Source organism: Zea mays, chromosome 4 (assembly GCF_902167145.1).
Source record: "Zea mays cultivar B73 chromosome 4, Zm-B73-REFERENCE-NAM-5.0, whole genome shotgun sequence".
Classification (NCBI taxonomy): Eukaryota; Viridiplantae; Streptophyta; class Magnoliopsida; order Poales; family Poaceae; genus Zea; species Zea mays.
Window position 1 is genome coordinate 36,909,958 of NC_050099.1, and position 18,106 is coordinate 36,928,063.

At 42.4% G+C, this 18,106-nt stretch overlaps 1 protein-coding gene across 1 annotated transcript; it reads left to right on the top strand.

Annotated features, from left to right (window-relative positions):
• The first annotated feature begins 1,671 nt into the window (after positions 1-1,671).
• Positions 1,672-11,522, top strand: LOC100279062 (uncharacterized). Its single transcript, NM_001152116.2, has 4 exons — positions 1,672-2,027; positions 10,719-10,835; positions 11,117-11,147; positions 11,260-11,522. The coding sequence occupies exons 1-4, from the start codon at positions 1,719-1,721 to the stop codon at positions 11,376-11,378; spliced, it is 576 nt and encodes a 191-aa protein (NP_001145588.2). The 5' UTR covers positions 1,672-1,718; the 3' UTR covers positions 11,379-11,522.
• The last annotated feature ends 6,584 nt before the right edge of the window (positions 11,523-18,106 follow it).

Consider the following 18,106-nt stretch of genomic DNA (forward strand, 5'->3'; position numbering starts at 1 on the left):
TTGGCGCATCTGCGATGGCATTGGGGAATTTGGGAATCGGCAGCGGGTGGAAGAATGGGGAGCGCCGCTCAAATGTGTCTGCGCCGTGGCTCGACCGCTCGGGATGAGTTCGACGCGGGGAAGCGGAGGGGAGAGGCGACCACGACTGAAGGGCTGGAATACTGGAGCAGTCAACTGAACTCTAGAATGTTCGTGAGCTCCCGAGTCGTCGCTGGATGGGGGATCCGAGGGGTGGGGTGGAGGGGGCTGAGGGAAGAGGATGCTGTCGTGGTGGCGCTGTGGCTGTGCTGCTGCGCGGCCGGCGGCGACCGGAGGATGGGGGAGGCCGTGGCTTCCGCGCTCGAGGCGGTGGGGAAGCTGCTGGTGGTGATGCAAGGGGACTGCGCCTCGACCACTTCGCGGATGGCCGGAGAGCTGCTGCGAGCGGTGCGGATGGAGCGTCTCCCTGCAGTTTCACTCATCTGGACCTGAGGGGTGGGGGTGGAGGGGATCGAGGGAAGAGGATCCGGTGGGGAGGGATTCGTACCTTCACCTTGGAGATCACCTTGAGGGCATCGCCTTCGTTGTTACAAACGTTTCCTTCCAGCAGAAGATACACTTGGTTTAGTATTTTTCTTTTTGTCTGTACGCAGCGAGCTCTGGTTTTGTCTGTACGCACCGAGCTCTGGATCCTTCCAGCACAATCAACACACCGTGAACGGACGCTTCACATACATCCTTGATCTGACATCGGACGGCTGGCACATTTTAGCAATACGTGGAAGAACGGCGTTCCAGCATTGCTCCCACGGTTAATAATAAGAATGTGTATGAAAATGTGATCTACGCTGCCTTTGTGTTTATCCATTTAGTGGATATGTCATTGTTGCATGCAAATTAACTATGTGTTATTTGTTTTTAACAACAGTTAGTGCAACTATTAATTCAGTAGGGACAACTTCGTGTTAGCTGCTAAATGTACAATATAACAACTCATCGGTGGTCGCTAAATATACAATACATCAACACAATATTGGTCGCTAAATTTATTAAATCAGTAACCGACGGTTGTCGATCGCTAAAACTTTTAGCGACCACACTTACAACGCCCGTCTATAGGTCACTAAAGGCCGCTTTAGCGACTACATGTGAATTGTCGTGTAGTGTGTGAATGCTTCGCTTCTAGCAATTAAGGAATGTAGGACCCTAAATATTGTAGTATATGTTATACCATAAATTTGTTACCCTAAAATTTTCATATCAATTTGCAGTGGAATAACTCCATTACCATAATTAATAACTAGAGGTGTTTTACCTAAGGCACAATGAAGCATGATGCTCGGAGTCTAGCACATATATATATAGGTAGGCTGTGCAAAGTCGGCTTGGGCGTTCGGTACACACTAAAATTATTATTTTAGAAATTTAGTTAACAAATTCAAAATAAAAAGCTAAAGGGACCACATGGATATTCTCCCAGCCTAAATCAGCCAGCTCCTTAAAAACAATGGGCAGCAAAACTAGCAAATGGTTTTAAACTGGCACGCATTAAATAGGACAATATTGGGTGTATCCGTAGTGACGATCTATTTGGAGATAAAACAAAAAAGGTTTGCATTTATTTGGAGGTATCCACCCACCCAGCAGCCTAGCCTTTTCCACTTTATAAACAGAAAGAAAGAAGGTGTACCTATAGAATTGGTCCTTGTGAAAGGTTTCAAAAACTTACAAGAGACTCCATGGCTTCATCATCAACTGAGATTGGTTCGGATATGACCATCTCTGACACTACTACATCTGAAGTCCCGGTCCATGAAATACCTCCGGCTGTACTTGATGTGCAGGAAGAAGAAGAGATTGTATCCGCCGCTGTGCCCGTTTCTGTGCACGATGTGGCTCCTTTGCAGCAGGCAGAGATAGGTAAAGATGTACCAAAACATGTTGAAAAGGAGGTTGAGGTTCCCCAATGGCTGAAGAGTCTTGCTGGTGAGGAAGCACAGGACTGGAGAGCCTTTGTCCGCACTAGGATCAATGGGCATACTGATAGGGTCAGTATTTCTCTGTTGTCTTTAGTTTTTATTTTTAATTTGATGTGATTTGCTTCTAGTTTCACAATTCTCTTCATACATGTTTTTTTGTGTAACTGAAGAAACGTTTTTAGGCAAAGTATTTCTTCCAATTTTTTATTTCTTGAATTAGTTTTAGATCGAGTACCGATTTATTTTTAATCTGTTTCGATCTAATCTTTTTGTCATCCAGTCTGCACTGATGGTTTAATAAAGGAATATCTTATATATATCAGCCATATTAGATTTGTAAAGTGCATTTTGGAAAAATAAAGGAAAAAGAGAGGTGTTTGTCTAGCATAAAACATATATCCTGTAATCAGTTACAACGTGCTGTTAAGAAATGTGTGCTTTCTCTGCTTACGCTTACATTCCCTACAACACATCAATTTCACCAAAATATATATACTGCTTCTTGTATCATGGCATGTTTGGTTATTAGTTGTTTCTGGTTCGTTTTTAACATTATTTCAGAAATCTAAAAATAATTCTAGAAGTCAAAGTTTGGCTGCATATTTTTATTGCTGCGAGAAATTATATAAAATGTTCTTCAAGTTTTACCTATAACTTGGACCACAAAAACTAGTATGTTCTGTATTTTCACCTGCTCGGCCGAGAGAGGTGATTGAGAATGAGAAAGAGAGACTATGCTTAGGTCTGCTCAGCAGAGCGTATATATGAGCGTGTAAAGTACTATTTTGTATTTTAGATTGTACTGTTTACACAATAAAATTTGAAATATAGGGTATGATAGTGAGTGAGATAGGAAGGTTGCTGAAAAAAGCCAAAAGTGAAACTAGCTAGGGTTTCATTTATATATATATAATCTACATAGCTAATAAACGTGGTTAAGATGGACCTTAAAATGGATACTTTTCTATCTACTATATAAAGCGCCACTTTTTACGATTTCCACAATTTCTACCGATCGTCGAGCCCCCCCCCTTATTTAAATGGTAAAAAACTAAAATTATACACAAATAGGCATTCAAACCCACATTCACACCCACCTAGACAACAAAGCACATATATCTTTATGTTTTGCACTCTATTTATAAATAAAATCATACCAACATATGAGTACTTTGCCATAGTAGCTTAATTAACAAACGATCCACATAAAGTGCCCACCTCTGTTAATAGATTTTAGAATGGTATTTATCCATTTTTGAGACATGTGCAATATGTCACTGTCCCCATAAATAAAATCTCTGCCTCTAAATATGTTACAAAGTTTGAGCATCACTAGTGGTAGTACGTGCTAACTAAATGTTTGGATATATATAGTGAGATTTACATAAGAACAAGAAAAAGGAGGCCCATATTCTGCTCAAACTTAAGGCCTTTGATTTTTTTTCATGGTCCTTCGTCTGGGAAAATTTGAGGCATGTAGAATTAGGACAATGTGGATCAACATGTTATGTCTACTTCTGTCCACTTCTTCCAGATAGATACTAGTAAATGGGGAGCCAAGTGAGATGGTCTTTCATGAGTGTAGCCTTGGGCAAGGTGACCCTCTCTCTCTTTTGTTATTCATTTTGGTCATGAACGTACTAAACTACATGATTGAGTATGCTACAATGGAGCAGTTGCTGCATCCCCTGGATATTCATTAGATTCGGCATTGAGTCTCATTTTATGTCGATGATGCAGTGGTCTTCATAAGGCCAGCAAGAAATGATAATTATTGATGAGGGAGCTACTTGTGTTGTTTTGTCATGCTTCTGGACTTCAAACCAACCTATCCAAAAACTTGGTTTCTCCCATTCATTGTTCTAATGCTGGTCTTGCCATCATAGATGAGATCATGTCCTATACCATTAATGATTTTCCATGCACATACCTTGGGCTCCCTCTCATAATTGGTAAACCCACTAAAGAAATATTGCTACCATTGATTGATAAGGTAGCAAATTATTTACCAGGATGGAAAGCAAAGCATCATTATTGAATAAGGCATGAAGATTGGTAATGGTTCAAGCAGTATTGATAGCTGCTCCCATTTACCTTTTGATTGCCATGGATTTGGAAAAAAAATTGGGTTCTAAAAGCTATTGACAAGAGAAGACGAGGATTCCTTTGGAAGGGATAAGAGAGGGCTAATGATGACAATTGTTTGGTAGCTTGGGAAAGGGTACAATCACCTGTTGATTATGGCGGCCTTAGTATTATCAACTTGGATCTTCTCAGTTGCGCTGTAAGGATTCATTGGCTTTGGGAAGAAAGAACTTATGCCTCTAGACCTGGCCCACCTTCTTGTACAGGTCCCTCGCAATGCTTAAACCCTATTCAGCATTGCACTGGATGCCATAGAAGGGAATGGAGAGCACATTCTATTTTGGGTAGATGGATGGATGGGTGGTCACACCATGCCTGAGTTAGCCCCCAACTTATTCGAAGTTGTCCCAAAACGAATAGCAAGAAGATGAATGGTGTCCTAGGCAATCTAGAACAAAAGATGGGTGGATGGCATCAAGGGAGCTCTCACAATTCCAATTCTTATTGAATATCTGTAGCTATGCTGTTTGGTGGATGGAGTGGTTCTACATCAAGAGGTGCTAGATCAATATGTTTGGAAGCTAAACCAATCTAGGCTTTACACAAGTAAATCAGCCTATGTTGTCTTCTTCATTGGTACTACTATGTTTGGCCCTTGGAGACGGATTTGGAAAACATGGGCTCCCCCATTATGAGTTCTTTATTTAGCGGGTTTCCCATAACTGTTTGTGGACCATGGATAGCCTTACCAAGAGAGGACTGCCCCGTCCAAAGGCTTGCCCTCTATGTGATCAGGCTGAGGAGTCTATTCACCACCTCCTGGTCGGTTATGTCCACATTTGTAAAATTTGGGATCAATGAGGTACTGAGGGTTGTCAACATGGAAGGCCATTTATGGTGTAGGGCTCGAGAAAAAAGCTCCAAGAACTCTTGGTCAGGGTTCCAGCAATGTAGTTTTAAACCTTTTGTTTTAAATTTTATGGTGCATATGTTTAGACGCTATAGTAGGGGTGTGTGGTGTTCATGTACTCTAGTTGGGATCATAATCCAATATTTTTTTGTTCACTTGTTAACAAGGACTGTTTTATGCAATTCTAATAACCTTATGTGGATATATCGTACCTATTGACCTTCCAAATTTATTCATGGTTGTCTAAATGTGCGTATGACTTACTTGTTGCTAAAATCCATGCACTAGGGGGTCATGTCATCTAATAGGAATGAATCGGCTTCCTACTATGCACTAAATAAACACTAAGTTAAGAGAAGGTCTTGGTCATAGGTGTTGTTGGCAAGACTTTGGATTCCTAAAGTTGGCTATGTATATGCTTCTGCTAGCTTGACAATGAATCATAAGCTTGTACTACCAATTCTTATGTATCGGGCTAAACAAATTTTTCATAAGCTTGACCATGAATCATAAGCTTGTTTGATCAAGTGACCTTACCAAATCTACTGGGTTGGTTTGGAGCAAGAAATATTGTTACTCCCTCTCAAATTAAGATAATTAGCCTACAAATATGTAAAGAATTACAATATTAGAAATTGATTTATAATGGGATGTTCTCTGAAATACCACAACATTAACTAGGAAAAGCATACACTAAAATATATCTTGATTATCTTAGGTGTTCAAAAAATGTTGAATATTAACTTTTATGCTAGTGTTATTTCAATTGTGTACAAGCTTATTTGTATAAAATTATTCACATGTAGACAATTAAATTGCAGTTCAAAGGAAAATATTGAGACATCATTTACATGTACCAAGTGATAATGAAAGAATGAACACACAAGACACTAATCATCTATTCCTTAGTAGCCTAAATAGGCAAGTCCACAGTACATGAACACAGAGGCACAACTGAATAGGCAAGGTTCGCTACCGCTACATGTAGAGTGCGAAGAATGTCATTAATGGTGTGGATACAACGCTCGACCTTGCCATTTTGTGCGGAAGTATAGGGGAAAGATAACAACATAAGATGCCATGAGAAGAAAAGAATTCACGCGGGACAGGGTTGGCAAATTAGGTTCCATTTTTGCACTGTAAAGTTTGGATGTTGGAGTGGAATTGATTAAGAATCAGCGCACGAAAAGTCCTTTGGGTTGGCATTACATCAGATTTAACGTGCAATGGAAAAGTCCACAAGTAGTCGACGTAATCATCAATTAGGACAAGATAGTATTTGTATCCAGTGAAGCTTGATATAGGGTAGGTCCATAAATCATAATAAAAATTGGAATGGAAAATATGTAACAAAAGATGAAATGGAAAAAGGGAGTCACACATGATGCTCTTTTTGACATGCATCACACAAGTGGTGCTTATTACTAGGCTGAGAAAAGGAAAATTGCGACGGAATTTTATTGCAACTTTGATGGCCCAAGGCATCGACGCCACAAAGTTGTTGATGACGATGTGTCGGTCGCCAGAGATAAGTGTTGGATTCCAACGGGGCAAAGCTCGCCACTGCTACTAGATCGCATGATTTCTTTCTTACTACGAAGATCCTTATTTGAAAAGCTAAAAGGATCAAACTCAATGTAACAAGAGTTATCAGAAGTGTATCTGCGAACAGAGATAACATTTTTAATTAAATTGTTGTGTGTATACAATTGACATAATGAAATTGGCGTGAGGTGTGGGAAGAGTAATTATGTCATGTCCTAGACCTGAATAGTGGAGCCATTACCAATAATAATGCGAGAAGAATCATATAAGCTTTGAGGATGAGCAATATAGTTGGGTAGTATACCTGGATCACCTGACATATGGGCACTAGCACTGGTATCCATGAACTAGTCAGTCTGCTATTCTTGGGGAAGATATGCAGCCTAGAGCACGTGTAGGAGGCTCGTGGTGCTGAAGGAAGGAGCCACAACAGGCGCGAACTGAGTGTTAGGCTGGATCAGCTTGGCAATATGCGCTTGGTTGTCTTGAGGGCAAACTCTGAGGACACCAAGACCAATCGTGCTAGTCCATGGTGCATGCTAGGCAGATCTTGAGGCCAACCATGAAGCAATCCATGGTGGCAATTGCTAGAGTCCACGACCATCGTTGTTGTAGTGCATGCTGCCCTTGCACCCACGCCCTCGATCGCAGTAGCTTCCACAACCATGTCCACGAGTGTTTTTGGGATTAGGACTACCACTGGCATCGTGGTGGGGTTGACTGTTGTCGCCTTACATGGAGGAGGAGTCTAAGGCGGCCACGGTCATCCTAGATTTTTTGGCAAGTCGGAGGTGAAGGTGTTCTCAGTGACAATGAGTTGATCTTGAGCCTCTATGAACACTGAGAAGACGAGCATGGCCAGTAGCATCAGGCGCAAGACATGATACTTGGCATTGAGGTCGTGGATGAGGTGGTGAACGAGGGCCCTGTCCTTGATAGGCTTCTCATATTCTATCAGAGCCACGCCGAGTGTCCTGAGGAGTTGAGAATAATAGGCAACAATAGAGAGGTCACCTTTGTTGGATGTTGTGGAGTTCCTACTTGAGTTGCATGGAACAGCTGGAGTTATTATCAAGGAAGTGGTCGGTGATCTTCGTCCATACGCCATGCGTGAAGAGGTCATCCTCGTCCACCAGCTTGAGGAGATGATCCACATGTGTGGCGTCAAGCCACATGAGGACAATGAGGTACTCTTGCACCTAGATTGGACCCATAGGTTGGGGATAGTTGTCGTTGACATGGCAACGCAGACCGAACCAGCCAAGCACGACATGAAATTGGCACGATGCCATCTGCAACATGTAGTAGACACCATGTCTAGGTGAATGGGCGGCACTATGATGGTGATGTTTACTCAGTGCACGACATTGGTGAAGGAGTCGGTCGACATGAAGCCCATTGTTGAGGAGCTCATGGCTGCAATGGTGGATTTATCACTGGAAGCGCAGCTCGCGGAGGTTCACTACTCCTACATGTGGAGGGCGTGGAACTGCAGTGCGTACAACCGTTGTGCTTGGACTAAGTCTACAGTTGTACAAGATATATGTGAATACATGTATAGCTCCTAATTGTAAATAATAATGTTCTTTCATCATATGGAGTAGCATATTTTGACAATGTGATGACCCATTGTACTCTGGTAGTTGTATGTTTCCTTACCCTGATGAGCCAATTATATATACACTATGCGCTCATAATCCAATATTTTGCGTTCTCTTGTTAACAAGGATTGTTTTATGAAATTCTTAGAACCTTATATGGATAGATCGTACCTATTGACCTTTCAAATTTATTCATGGTTGTCTAATTGTATGATGACTTTCTTTCTACTAAAATCCACGCACTAGGGGTCAGCGGCGGAGGACTCCCAAGAAACAAAGTATGGTCGCTAACTGCTGACCGCGCTGACCGTTGGGCGAGCTAGCTACTAGTTGCTTCTCTCGTTCTAGTTGGGTGTGTGCCACCAGGCCAGCCTAGTCGACTCGTGTCGTGGTTTCTGGAACCGGGAGACAATAAGATTTGTGTTCAGTAGGGGCCTTAGCGCGGACTCACTCCGAATAGTGAGCTACAGGGAGCTCTAGGGTGGATCTGAGGCAATAAATGCATTATAGCGGTTCAGGCCGGAGCCCTAGTCTAGTGTAGTGTTGATCGTGGTATTGCTTGGAACGTGTTACATCTGGGAGCTTGTGTGAAGTTGTAGAGATTTGGGATGATGTTTGGATGGGGGTTGTCTTGCCCTTTTATAGCCTAAGAGCAGACGTTACAGTGTGGACTAGTATTCTATTGGGATGGAGTTTGGCCTCCTGCTTCTGGGCCTCGTAGCCCTTGTGGTCTCATCTGTTGGGTCATGCTTCTGGGCCTTGTAGCCTTCATGGAGTCGTTTGTCGTGGCATGCAACATTGTATCTCTGGTGTGGCGTCGTGTCCTGTTCGCCTTCCTGTAGCTACTCTGATTTGGACAAGGTGATGCCTAGCAAGTTCTGTTGAGTCAGCTCAAGGAGTGGTTAGGGATGTATTTAGTACAACTTCATCTTCCGTCATCCTCCCAGCGTCATCTTTCATCATGCGTAGACGCACACATGGTATGGTGTATTGCTCCGTCCCCTCCGATGTATGGGTCACTGTTGAGACTCCGATGCTGAGGTTTCTACAGCCAGGGATGTTCGGTCCCACTGGTCAGCAGGGACACAGATCCGTTGTTGTGCCTGACATAGATCCCTCGGCAGGTTGCTCAGCGGGCAGGTTGGTTGGCAGCCCCACCTCGCTGTGTTGCTCAGCGGATATTTGTTCGGTGGGCCGGTCGGCTTGGCGGGCCGTCCCGCCGAACTGCCCGGCAGGCGGGCCATTTTTTGGGAGGTCTTGGGGCCCTCTTTGGGTACCCTGTTCTTAGGTACCCAACTACTAGCTAGGTGCTGGCCGCTGGCGCTATGGCTGGGGGCTGGGGGCTGGTTGCCAATGGCCCATGGCGGACTGGGCGATGGTCGGTGGTGGGGTCAACCACATTATATTGCTCGAGCGCGGGAGGTGGGAATCACTAGTGTACAAGGCAGTAGGTGGAGGCGGTGACCAATTAGGATATTTGGAGGCGCGTAGGGTTTCTCACTTACTCTGCTGGGTCGGGCCGCACGATTTAGGTATGGCGTGGACCATCGTGGGCCATAATGAGCACTCCGCCACTACTGGGGGTCATGGCATCTTATAGGAATGAACCAGCTTCCTCTTCTGCACTAAGTTAAGAGAAGGTCATGGTAGTAGGTGTTGTTGGCTAGACTTTGGATGCTGCGACCTTTGCCTAGAGATGGTTACATATATGCTTGTGGTAGCTTGACCATGAATCATAAGCTTGTACCAATTTAGATTTTTTTTGTTATCTGTTGGTGAGAGGGAGAAAGTGATAGAAAAAAGGGAGACCATTAGCCACATCCAATCAAGTGACCTTGCCAATCTATTGGGTTGGTTCTGAGCAAGAAATATTGTTACCCTCAAGACATGATTGCCTCTCGAATTTAGATTATATTAGCGTACAAATTTGTAAAGAATTTGAATCAGCAATTGATTTATAATGAGATTTTCCCTAAAATACCACAACATCAACAGGGAAAACATACACTAAATTAATCTTGATTTTGTCTTCGCTGGGAAGATCTTAGGTATTGAAAAATGTTGCATATTAATTTTATGCTGGTGTTATTTCAATTCTGCCTGAGTTTTTTTTCATGAAATTGTTCACACTTGTAGACAATTAAATTGCAGTTCAAAATGAAACCTTGAGACATCATGTACATGCACCAAGTGTAAACAAAAATGTTCTTTCATGGTACGGAGCAGCATATCTTGACAATGTGATGACTCATTGTACTCTGATATATAGTTGTATATGTTTCCTTACTTGATGTTCATCATCCAATATTTTGTGTTCACTTGATAGCAATGGAACGTTTTATGAAATTATAAGACTGGCCCTTTGTGTTTTGCATCAATATAGTTTCAGAACATATTCCATGCATATATGTTGTTTGTTATTACTTTGAGGCTTTGAGCTTTATAATTGAAAATTTTGCAGACTGAATGTTTTCTACGTACGTTACTTAGATTGAAATGTAATAATATTCTTTTAACTGGATATAAAGAAGTGTGTATACTTTGCACACATGCAGATTGATAGATTATGTGAAATATATATGTTACTGATGCCCAGATATACATTGTTTTTGTATTTAGACCTATACTCACAAGCAATACCGCCACCAGTTCCGTTCCAAAGCTGAAGTCAAACTGTTTGTGGATTCCAATGGGATGACAACGGGCATATTTAAAGGAAGAAAACTTCAAAAGAAGGTAACCAGCATATACTACTGCTTGAGAAAATCATACCTCGAAAATTTATAACCTGACACCTTTTTTTGAAAATTCATCGACATATGCATGTTTGATTGGAAGCTTACTATTTCCTGGTATATATATATTCTAGATTTTCTACCAGACCTTTTTTTCGTCAGAGTGAATTTTGTTTTTGTAAACTCTATAGCTACGAATGAATTAATTATGATGCAAAGGTGTTCTAGCTACATTTTTTCCATAGAGAAATGTATTGAATTTTTCAAATTTGTTGTATGCAGAAGATAGCTGGTATGGATGCTCAAGGTGCTGGTACGGCCTCTTCAACTAAATAGACCAGACTTGTTTTCAGATTACCTGTAGAAAGCTTATTCCAGATTTAGGGTTAACCTAACATATATATATCGATCGGGCATATATACAGGAACAAGTGAATCTGCTGGGAGAAGAGCGTCTGCCTACCATGCTAGACAAAAGCGACGACGTTCACTTGGCCACCAGCTGAGCCGTTCTGACGAAAAGATGCCTCCTGGTTTCATTTAGATTCTTAATGATATAATATCAACTTTATTTCTAGAGGAATAAATAAAGGTACGTACGTACTTGGAGGAAACTATGTGAGAATAATTAAGCTAGGTGAACAAGGGCACCTGCAAACGTTCATTATATTTGATGCTTGCTATGCTATATATGGCGGCGGAATTGTGTTGTTAGTCGTGTGTTTGTTATCCCTAATTAAACTGCTGGTCGTAGACCTTGTAGCAGCAATGTTTTGCATTGTAAACCCTTATTGTATGCTTGTTATCCCTAAATTAACTGGCCTGAACAGTATGAACTGGAGGGACGTTTGACATGATGCATGGTGGTGGTGGTAGGTAGTTGCATGTTGATCTGTGTTCATTCCAGACTGAAGGAGCACCTAACACGATTGGATTTGGACGACTAGCTAGCTAGGGGGTAAGTCTATTTGACATAGGTGTGAAAGATTTGACATATATTATATGCATGGCGTTGACGATAAGGCTGGGCATAGATCGATGCTTTTGTGTCGAATCAGTTAGCTCTTGGAAAATGTCCTTAGTCCCTAGCTAGCTGTTTGTTTCCTAGCCTCTAGCATTATATAATCTAGCTTTATAGATTATATAAGCACATGTTAACTTGCTTATGGATTATTATAATCTAGGTATCTAGATTACATAATCCATCCAATGATCTATCGGTGTTGTTTTGTTTACCTCTCAACTTATTTAAGTTGAATTATATAATCTAGAGTGGTAAGAAAATATAGCGCGAAGTAGTAACAAGAGATTCCTACGTCATAGCTTAGAGCAACACAAGTTCACCCATGACATCACGGCTTGTTTTGTTTGTTTATTATCATGTGCATGCATGTTACTGACTTCTGAATGTAAGGAAATAATATATAGGACCCTGAATAGCATGCATGCAGTTGTGTGGTTTCCAAAATGACCCACCACACTCAGTAGTTACCGCCAATCGAGGCGCCGACATATGCCCGCACTCTACTCTAACCGAGGAGAGAAAATTTCCGGTCCCCGGCAGTGGTCGCCGTCGCCGTCGCCGGCAGCAGCTTTCGTGGAACGGGACACAGGACCACACGCACGGACGACGGAGTAACGTGTACGTAGTAATGACCAATGCCATCAGCTAGAGCTCGCCGTGCGTGTTCGCAGTACGTGCCGAGACACGCGACGCGCTGGAGAGCTGGTGGTGGAGCTTCTCCCGGCCCGTCGGCGGCGATCGTGCACGTACTGCGTCCCGAAAGCCAACACACAAGTCATGCCAACCAGCCAGCCCTCAAGACAAGACCGTCACGTCCGGCCGGCGTTCCTACGCAGCCGTCACCTCTGTGAGCTCCGTCTGACTTTTTTTCGCGCAGACCATGCAGCCCCCTTTGACAAAACGCGTGCGGTGCTGCTGCTGCTGGGTGCTGACTGCCGACCACGCACGCAGACGACGTTGCTTCCGCCGCGGGCCGCCGCCATGGCTGCACTGCCATGTACGTACGTACGAGCTAGCACGAGTTGGCTTCACGCCGGCGCCAGCCACGCGTGCGCGTGGACGTGGGGTTGGGCCGGCGGGGTGTGTACGTGCCCCGCGCCGATCCATCCACTACGGTCAAGTCGAGACGTCGTATACCTTCTTCAATAAACCCTGACAAACCGCCGCCTCGTGGCCTGCACTTATCTGATCTATTAGAGCATCTCCGACCCTGTATTAAACCAGGGACTCATTAAAAAAATAACTTCAGCATGTCTTATTTTATACTTTTTTATAAAAAATATATAGGACACACTATGAAAATAGTGATCCAAATATAATACATCTTAGACTAGTGCATATTCTTGTTTTCTACACTATTCTTAACATATTCTTTCCTAATAATATAATTTACTTCCTAAAATACATGATTTAGGATTTAACTATTAGAACGCAAATTTGTTTTTAGTGCTTTAAACGCTCTAACTGATGTAGTATTTTAATTTTTGAAGCACTATTTTAATTCATCTTGTTGAGATGCTATGAGTACTAGCAGGTTTCCACATAGAAACAAAAGATACCGGGTTACACAACTACAGATGTACTTGTACCATGCCTGACGATACACAAATTATTATTTGATAAGATATAGTACTAAAACTTCAGCTTGAAATATTATGTCCGTTTTTCATCAGAGAGACAGTACTGTTTTGTGCGCTTGTTCATGTTCTAGTAATCCATATAATGATTACATTTCAGATGATGATGTCAGGGAGAAACGAAAATACATTATTAGGGATAAGATATCATTGTAACACTTAGGGGTGTTTGGGAGTGAAGTTTTTTCACAGTTTTGGAAGAATACTGCAGTATTCTAAAATACTACAGTATTATATACAGAATGGTGTTTGGCAAGCTGGCTAAAATCTCTGTTTTTAAAACTGAAGTATTGCAAATACTATAGTTGTTTTAAGGTATTCTAAATTTAGGTCTGGACCTCAGTTTCCAAAATTGTGGTATTGTAAACTGCGGTATTGTCATGACTAAAGTATACTGTAGTATTTCAAAAACTGTGGTTTTCAAAAACTTTGTTCCCAAATAGGGCCTTAGTCCACTTCTGGACCGAGGTACTTCTGACAACCATCTAAAATCATAGACTATCCCCACAGACCAACACGATTTTTTTGTGCATATTTTGTTCTCACTCATACGCACCCGAGAAAACTTCTCAGTCGATCACTCATCCTAAAATTGCTCTAAGTCAACACTTAATCTAGATGTTTTTTCGAGGTAGGCTTCCAAAAAAGAAGATGCACCTTGTTCGTATGAGTATTCTATCAATCCTATTAAGCTTCCAATTCTCGATCGGATCCAATATCAAAAAGTTTTTTTGTTCAAGTCTTTAATAATAATTAGTAGGTCATTAGGAAAGCATGAATACATTATGCTTAACTACCTAATAAGTAGGGTGAGAAGATTAGGGATGAGAGTTAGGGCAAGTAAAGTTTCCATCCCAGATGGTGGATCCTGAATTATCTGAAGCTCTTGATTATATTTTATCACTCCTGGATAAACTTGAGCAGGTTGATCAACTCCTCGTTCAGTCTTTGCATTCTACCCTCTGCGTGTTAGATGGCCAAGTTGGTCTAGGGTGCAGAGGTAGGATAAAGGAAATTATACCTATCCCATGGATGCCACTAGGCCCACATGTCATACACACAAAAATGATCCCCTAGATGCCATTCAATGGCACACAAAGGATGAGTATAAAATCTGATGGCATATGAGATAAGAGAAAAGTAGAAAAGAGTTTCTAGGAGTATAGCCCAAATTTACTAACTAATCTATTTCACCCATATTAACTACCCCGAATTAAATAATTCTAACCATCAAATAGGTGCAAGATAAATAAATCATATGAGATAAGAGATCTAGATTACATTAGAACTAATTAGATCTGATTAGATCATGGTTGTTCTTCTAGGGTGGGGTAGATAGATTAGGAAAAGGATACTGACATTAGATTGGTTTGAGGTTGATTTGGGTTAGAATTAGATTCTCAACTATCCATCTAATCTATATATATATAGACACACACACACAATTAATAAAGATGTTATTGTGGGATACCTCCACAACACAATGCACTCAAACAAATAGGCAAATCAAGCAGTTGTCATAATACCAAACATCCAAGCACATCAATTTCTATAAAAATAGTGTTGTTTTTTTACGATTCCTAGAATTAGGACTCCTATTTCTTAGGGGAAACTTAGGTGTAGGATTCCAAGATGTGAAATCCATTTGTCTTAAGAAAGAAAAGGTAAGGTAAAGCAGCATCAATTAAGAAAAGATGTGGAAAGAATAGTGTTGGGGTATCGTAATTAGGGGTACCTGAATCACGTCCCTAAACGCGCTTAACCTCGAGGTTGCCGTCAGGAAGATTCCCCAAGGACAATAAAGTAAAAACCACACTTCGCTTGAGGCCCCTCTCGGCGGTCACTCATAACTCTGCCTCGCCCGAGCCTTCCCTCGGACAAGGTACGTACTCGGGAGAATCCTTGTCTCGGTCGAGGCCCCCTCTCCCTAGACTATCGTCTTTGCCTCGCCCGAGCCTGTCTCAGACAAGGAAGACAACCCCGAGGCAGGTCTCAGTCGAAGGTTGCAAGAGACATAAGCATTCTATGTGCATACCTATCCATGCAGCATCGCAGGCGAACAGGAGCGATAAGACCGCGGTCACGTCAGACTTCACCAACTACGATGACATATGTATGAGTACAACGACCACTGTTCCCCCATGCTGCCTACCAACTTCTAATGGGACACACATACGACAAAAGTGCGGGCTGTTCCTCGGGCGCAAGCTCCATCTTGCCCGCAGCCAGCCTCAACCTCGGGACAAACTTCGCCTCGCCCGAGTCTGGCCTCAGCTACCTACTCCCCGTGAATCCCGCAGGAGGCCACTCCTTCAACTATGTCGCGCACATCTACGAATCCTGGAGCGGGTTCGATCATAGCCTCAGACAGACTTCCGCCTCGCCTGAGCCTGGCTTTGGTCTCGATATTATCAATGAAAAGGCACCCGACATCACTAGAAACAGCGGAGCTAACGTATTACCCAGGGGCTTTTCGCCATACTCAACACTGCACCAACCACTACGGCATGGGCAACCTCCTTGTCAGGTAGGCTCGGGTACGTGATCGAGCCCTCGGCCCTGGCCTCGGCTCTCGCAGGAATCGGATGTCTCCATCGGGCATAAGTCAACAGCAAGTACAAGCCCTATACCGAAGGCCATACCGTCTACAGGGGCTCGACCTTGCCTCCTCATCGTATGTGGCCAACCCTGGCATTCCTGGCAGCCCTCATTGAGGGTCTAAATAGGGGAGTCCACGGCTTCAGGCGGGGCAGACGAACACTTCACGGTTTTCACCTCCACCACGATATTGGGACTTGCCTCAATCAACCCCAAGGACTTGGGATCCTTCCCTCTTCCGTTCAGCTTGTACTCCCTACTGCAAGCACTTAGGTACAAGTAATATAAGTCTCATCCTTCCTCTGCTGGAAGTAGGGCTTTGTCTCGCCCGAACCAGGATAAACGACTTGTGTCATCTTGCATCACCTATCTGGGTCAGGGCACACAACATCACATTACTAGTTGGTGAGACCCTCGGGTCAAGACACTGACAAATAACAAAAGTTAGAGTGAGCAAAGGTATGTAGGCAAGGGTTTTACTGGGTCTAACGAGGCTATGTCCTATAGTCAACACATCTCTGATACCACTTCTGTCACACCCCGATTTAAGGACAAATTGAGATACATATAATATGTGTTCCAGGATCAAGTTTCATATGTATGATGACTTAGTGTACAAAAACTAATCCCACATCTTTATTAAATAATAATATGTCTGTATAAAATAGCTAAATACGATAAATCAATGATGACGATGATCCCCAAAACATGCCACGGACAAGTTGACCAGAGCGGCGATAGCCAAGAACTCCTCGAACTCTTCATGGTAGTCTTCCTCCTGTTGACTAGATTCTGAACAAAACACACAAGGGTGAGCTCACTAACGGTGGGAACTCAGCAAGCGTGTAGAAAAAAGTGTAGTGTAAGGCTTACCAAGGAGAAGTCTTGGGCTAAGCATTAGCTTTTAGTTAAGTTTATCAAACTTTTATTAACAATTATTAGGTATAAGTACCAACCCAATTAGTGAAAGGATCATAATCAGACTATTACGCATAAACCAACCGTATGCATGTTAGGTTAAATTTACCTATTATTCATGTGAGAGGCTCGAGCCACTCTTAACCATGAGCATGGTTGAGCCGCACTTAGCTATGAGCATGGCTGATATATCAGTTTTACACTCTACAGATGTTACACATATTTACCCATAAGCCGTGACAACTATTTGCCAAGGGGTCATGAATCCCATTCATCTCTTCCAGGAGACGAGACATGGTTCACTACAAGGCATATACAAAGATCCACTAGCATGAGAAAACCTACTACGAATTCAAGCAGAGGTGGTACAGATCTGAAAGGGAAATTGGGTTAACCATTTCCTATAATCGATTTTGGTGGTTGACGCACAACACAAACCACGTGGACTATCTAGTTTGTCTAGATATCATTCATCTCAGGTGCATAATGTAACGCCTCAAAATCATGATTTTGGAATTTAGGAAAAAGGTCTCCGAAAATTTGGATTTAATATGACTTTTAATAAGAGTTTTCTTAACCTAAAGTTTTCTCTTAAAATTAACAAGTTTTCTAATAAAGGACTTAATAGAATAGCTCCTATATGAACTAAGTTATCCCTTGATGGATTATATATTAGAGCATTTTTTATCAAGCAATATAAAACTATTTCCCTTACATCAAATATGGGGGAATTACACCTGTAGAAGACAATGGATTAAATAGAATGATAAATAAATAAAATAATATCAATATTTCATAACATGCTGAGTATTTGTTGGTTGCATTTATACTGCTAAACATAGATTTGAAAGTAGAGGTTCAAAATAGAATTCAAAAGGAGAATAGGAAATAAATAAATAAATAAAACAGAAAAGAGGGGGGAAACCACGCCTGGGCCGAATCATGTAACCCTTGGCCCAGTAAAGCTTTTTCCGCTCCCTTCCTCGTGGGCCGCTCGGCCAACCGACCCAACCAGCCGGCCCACCTTACCCCTCGCGCGCGCTTGCCTCCTAACACTGCATTGCGGGACCCACTTACCAGGCGAATGCTCAGCCG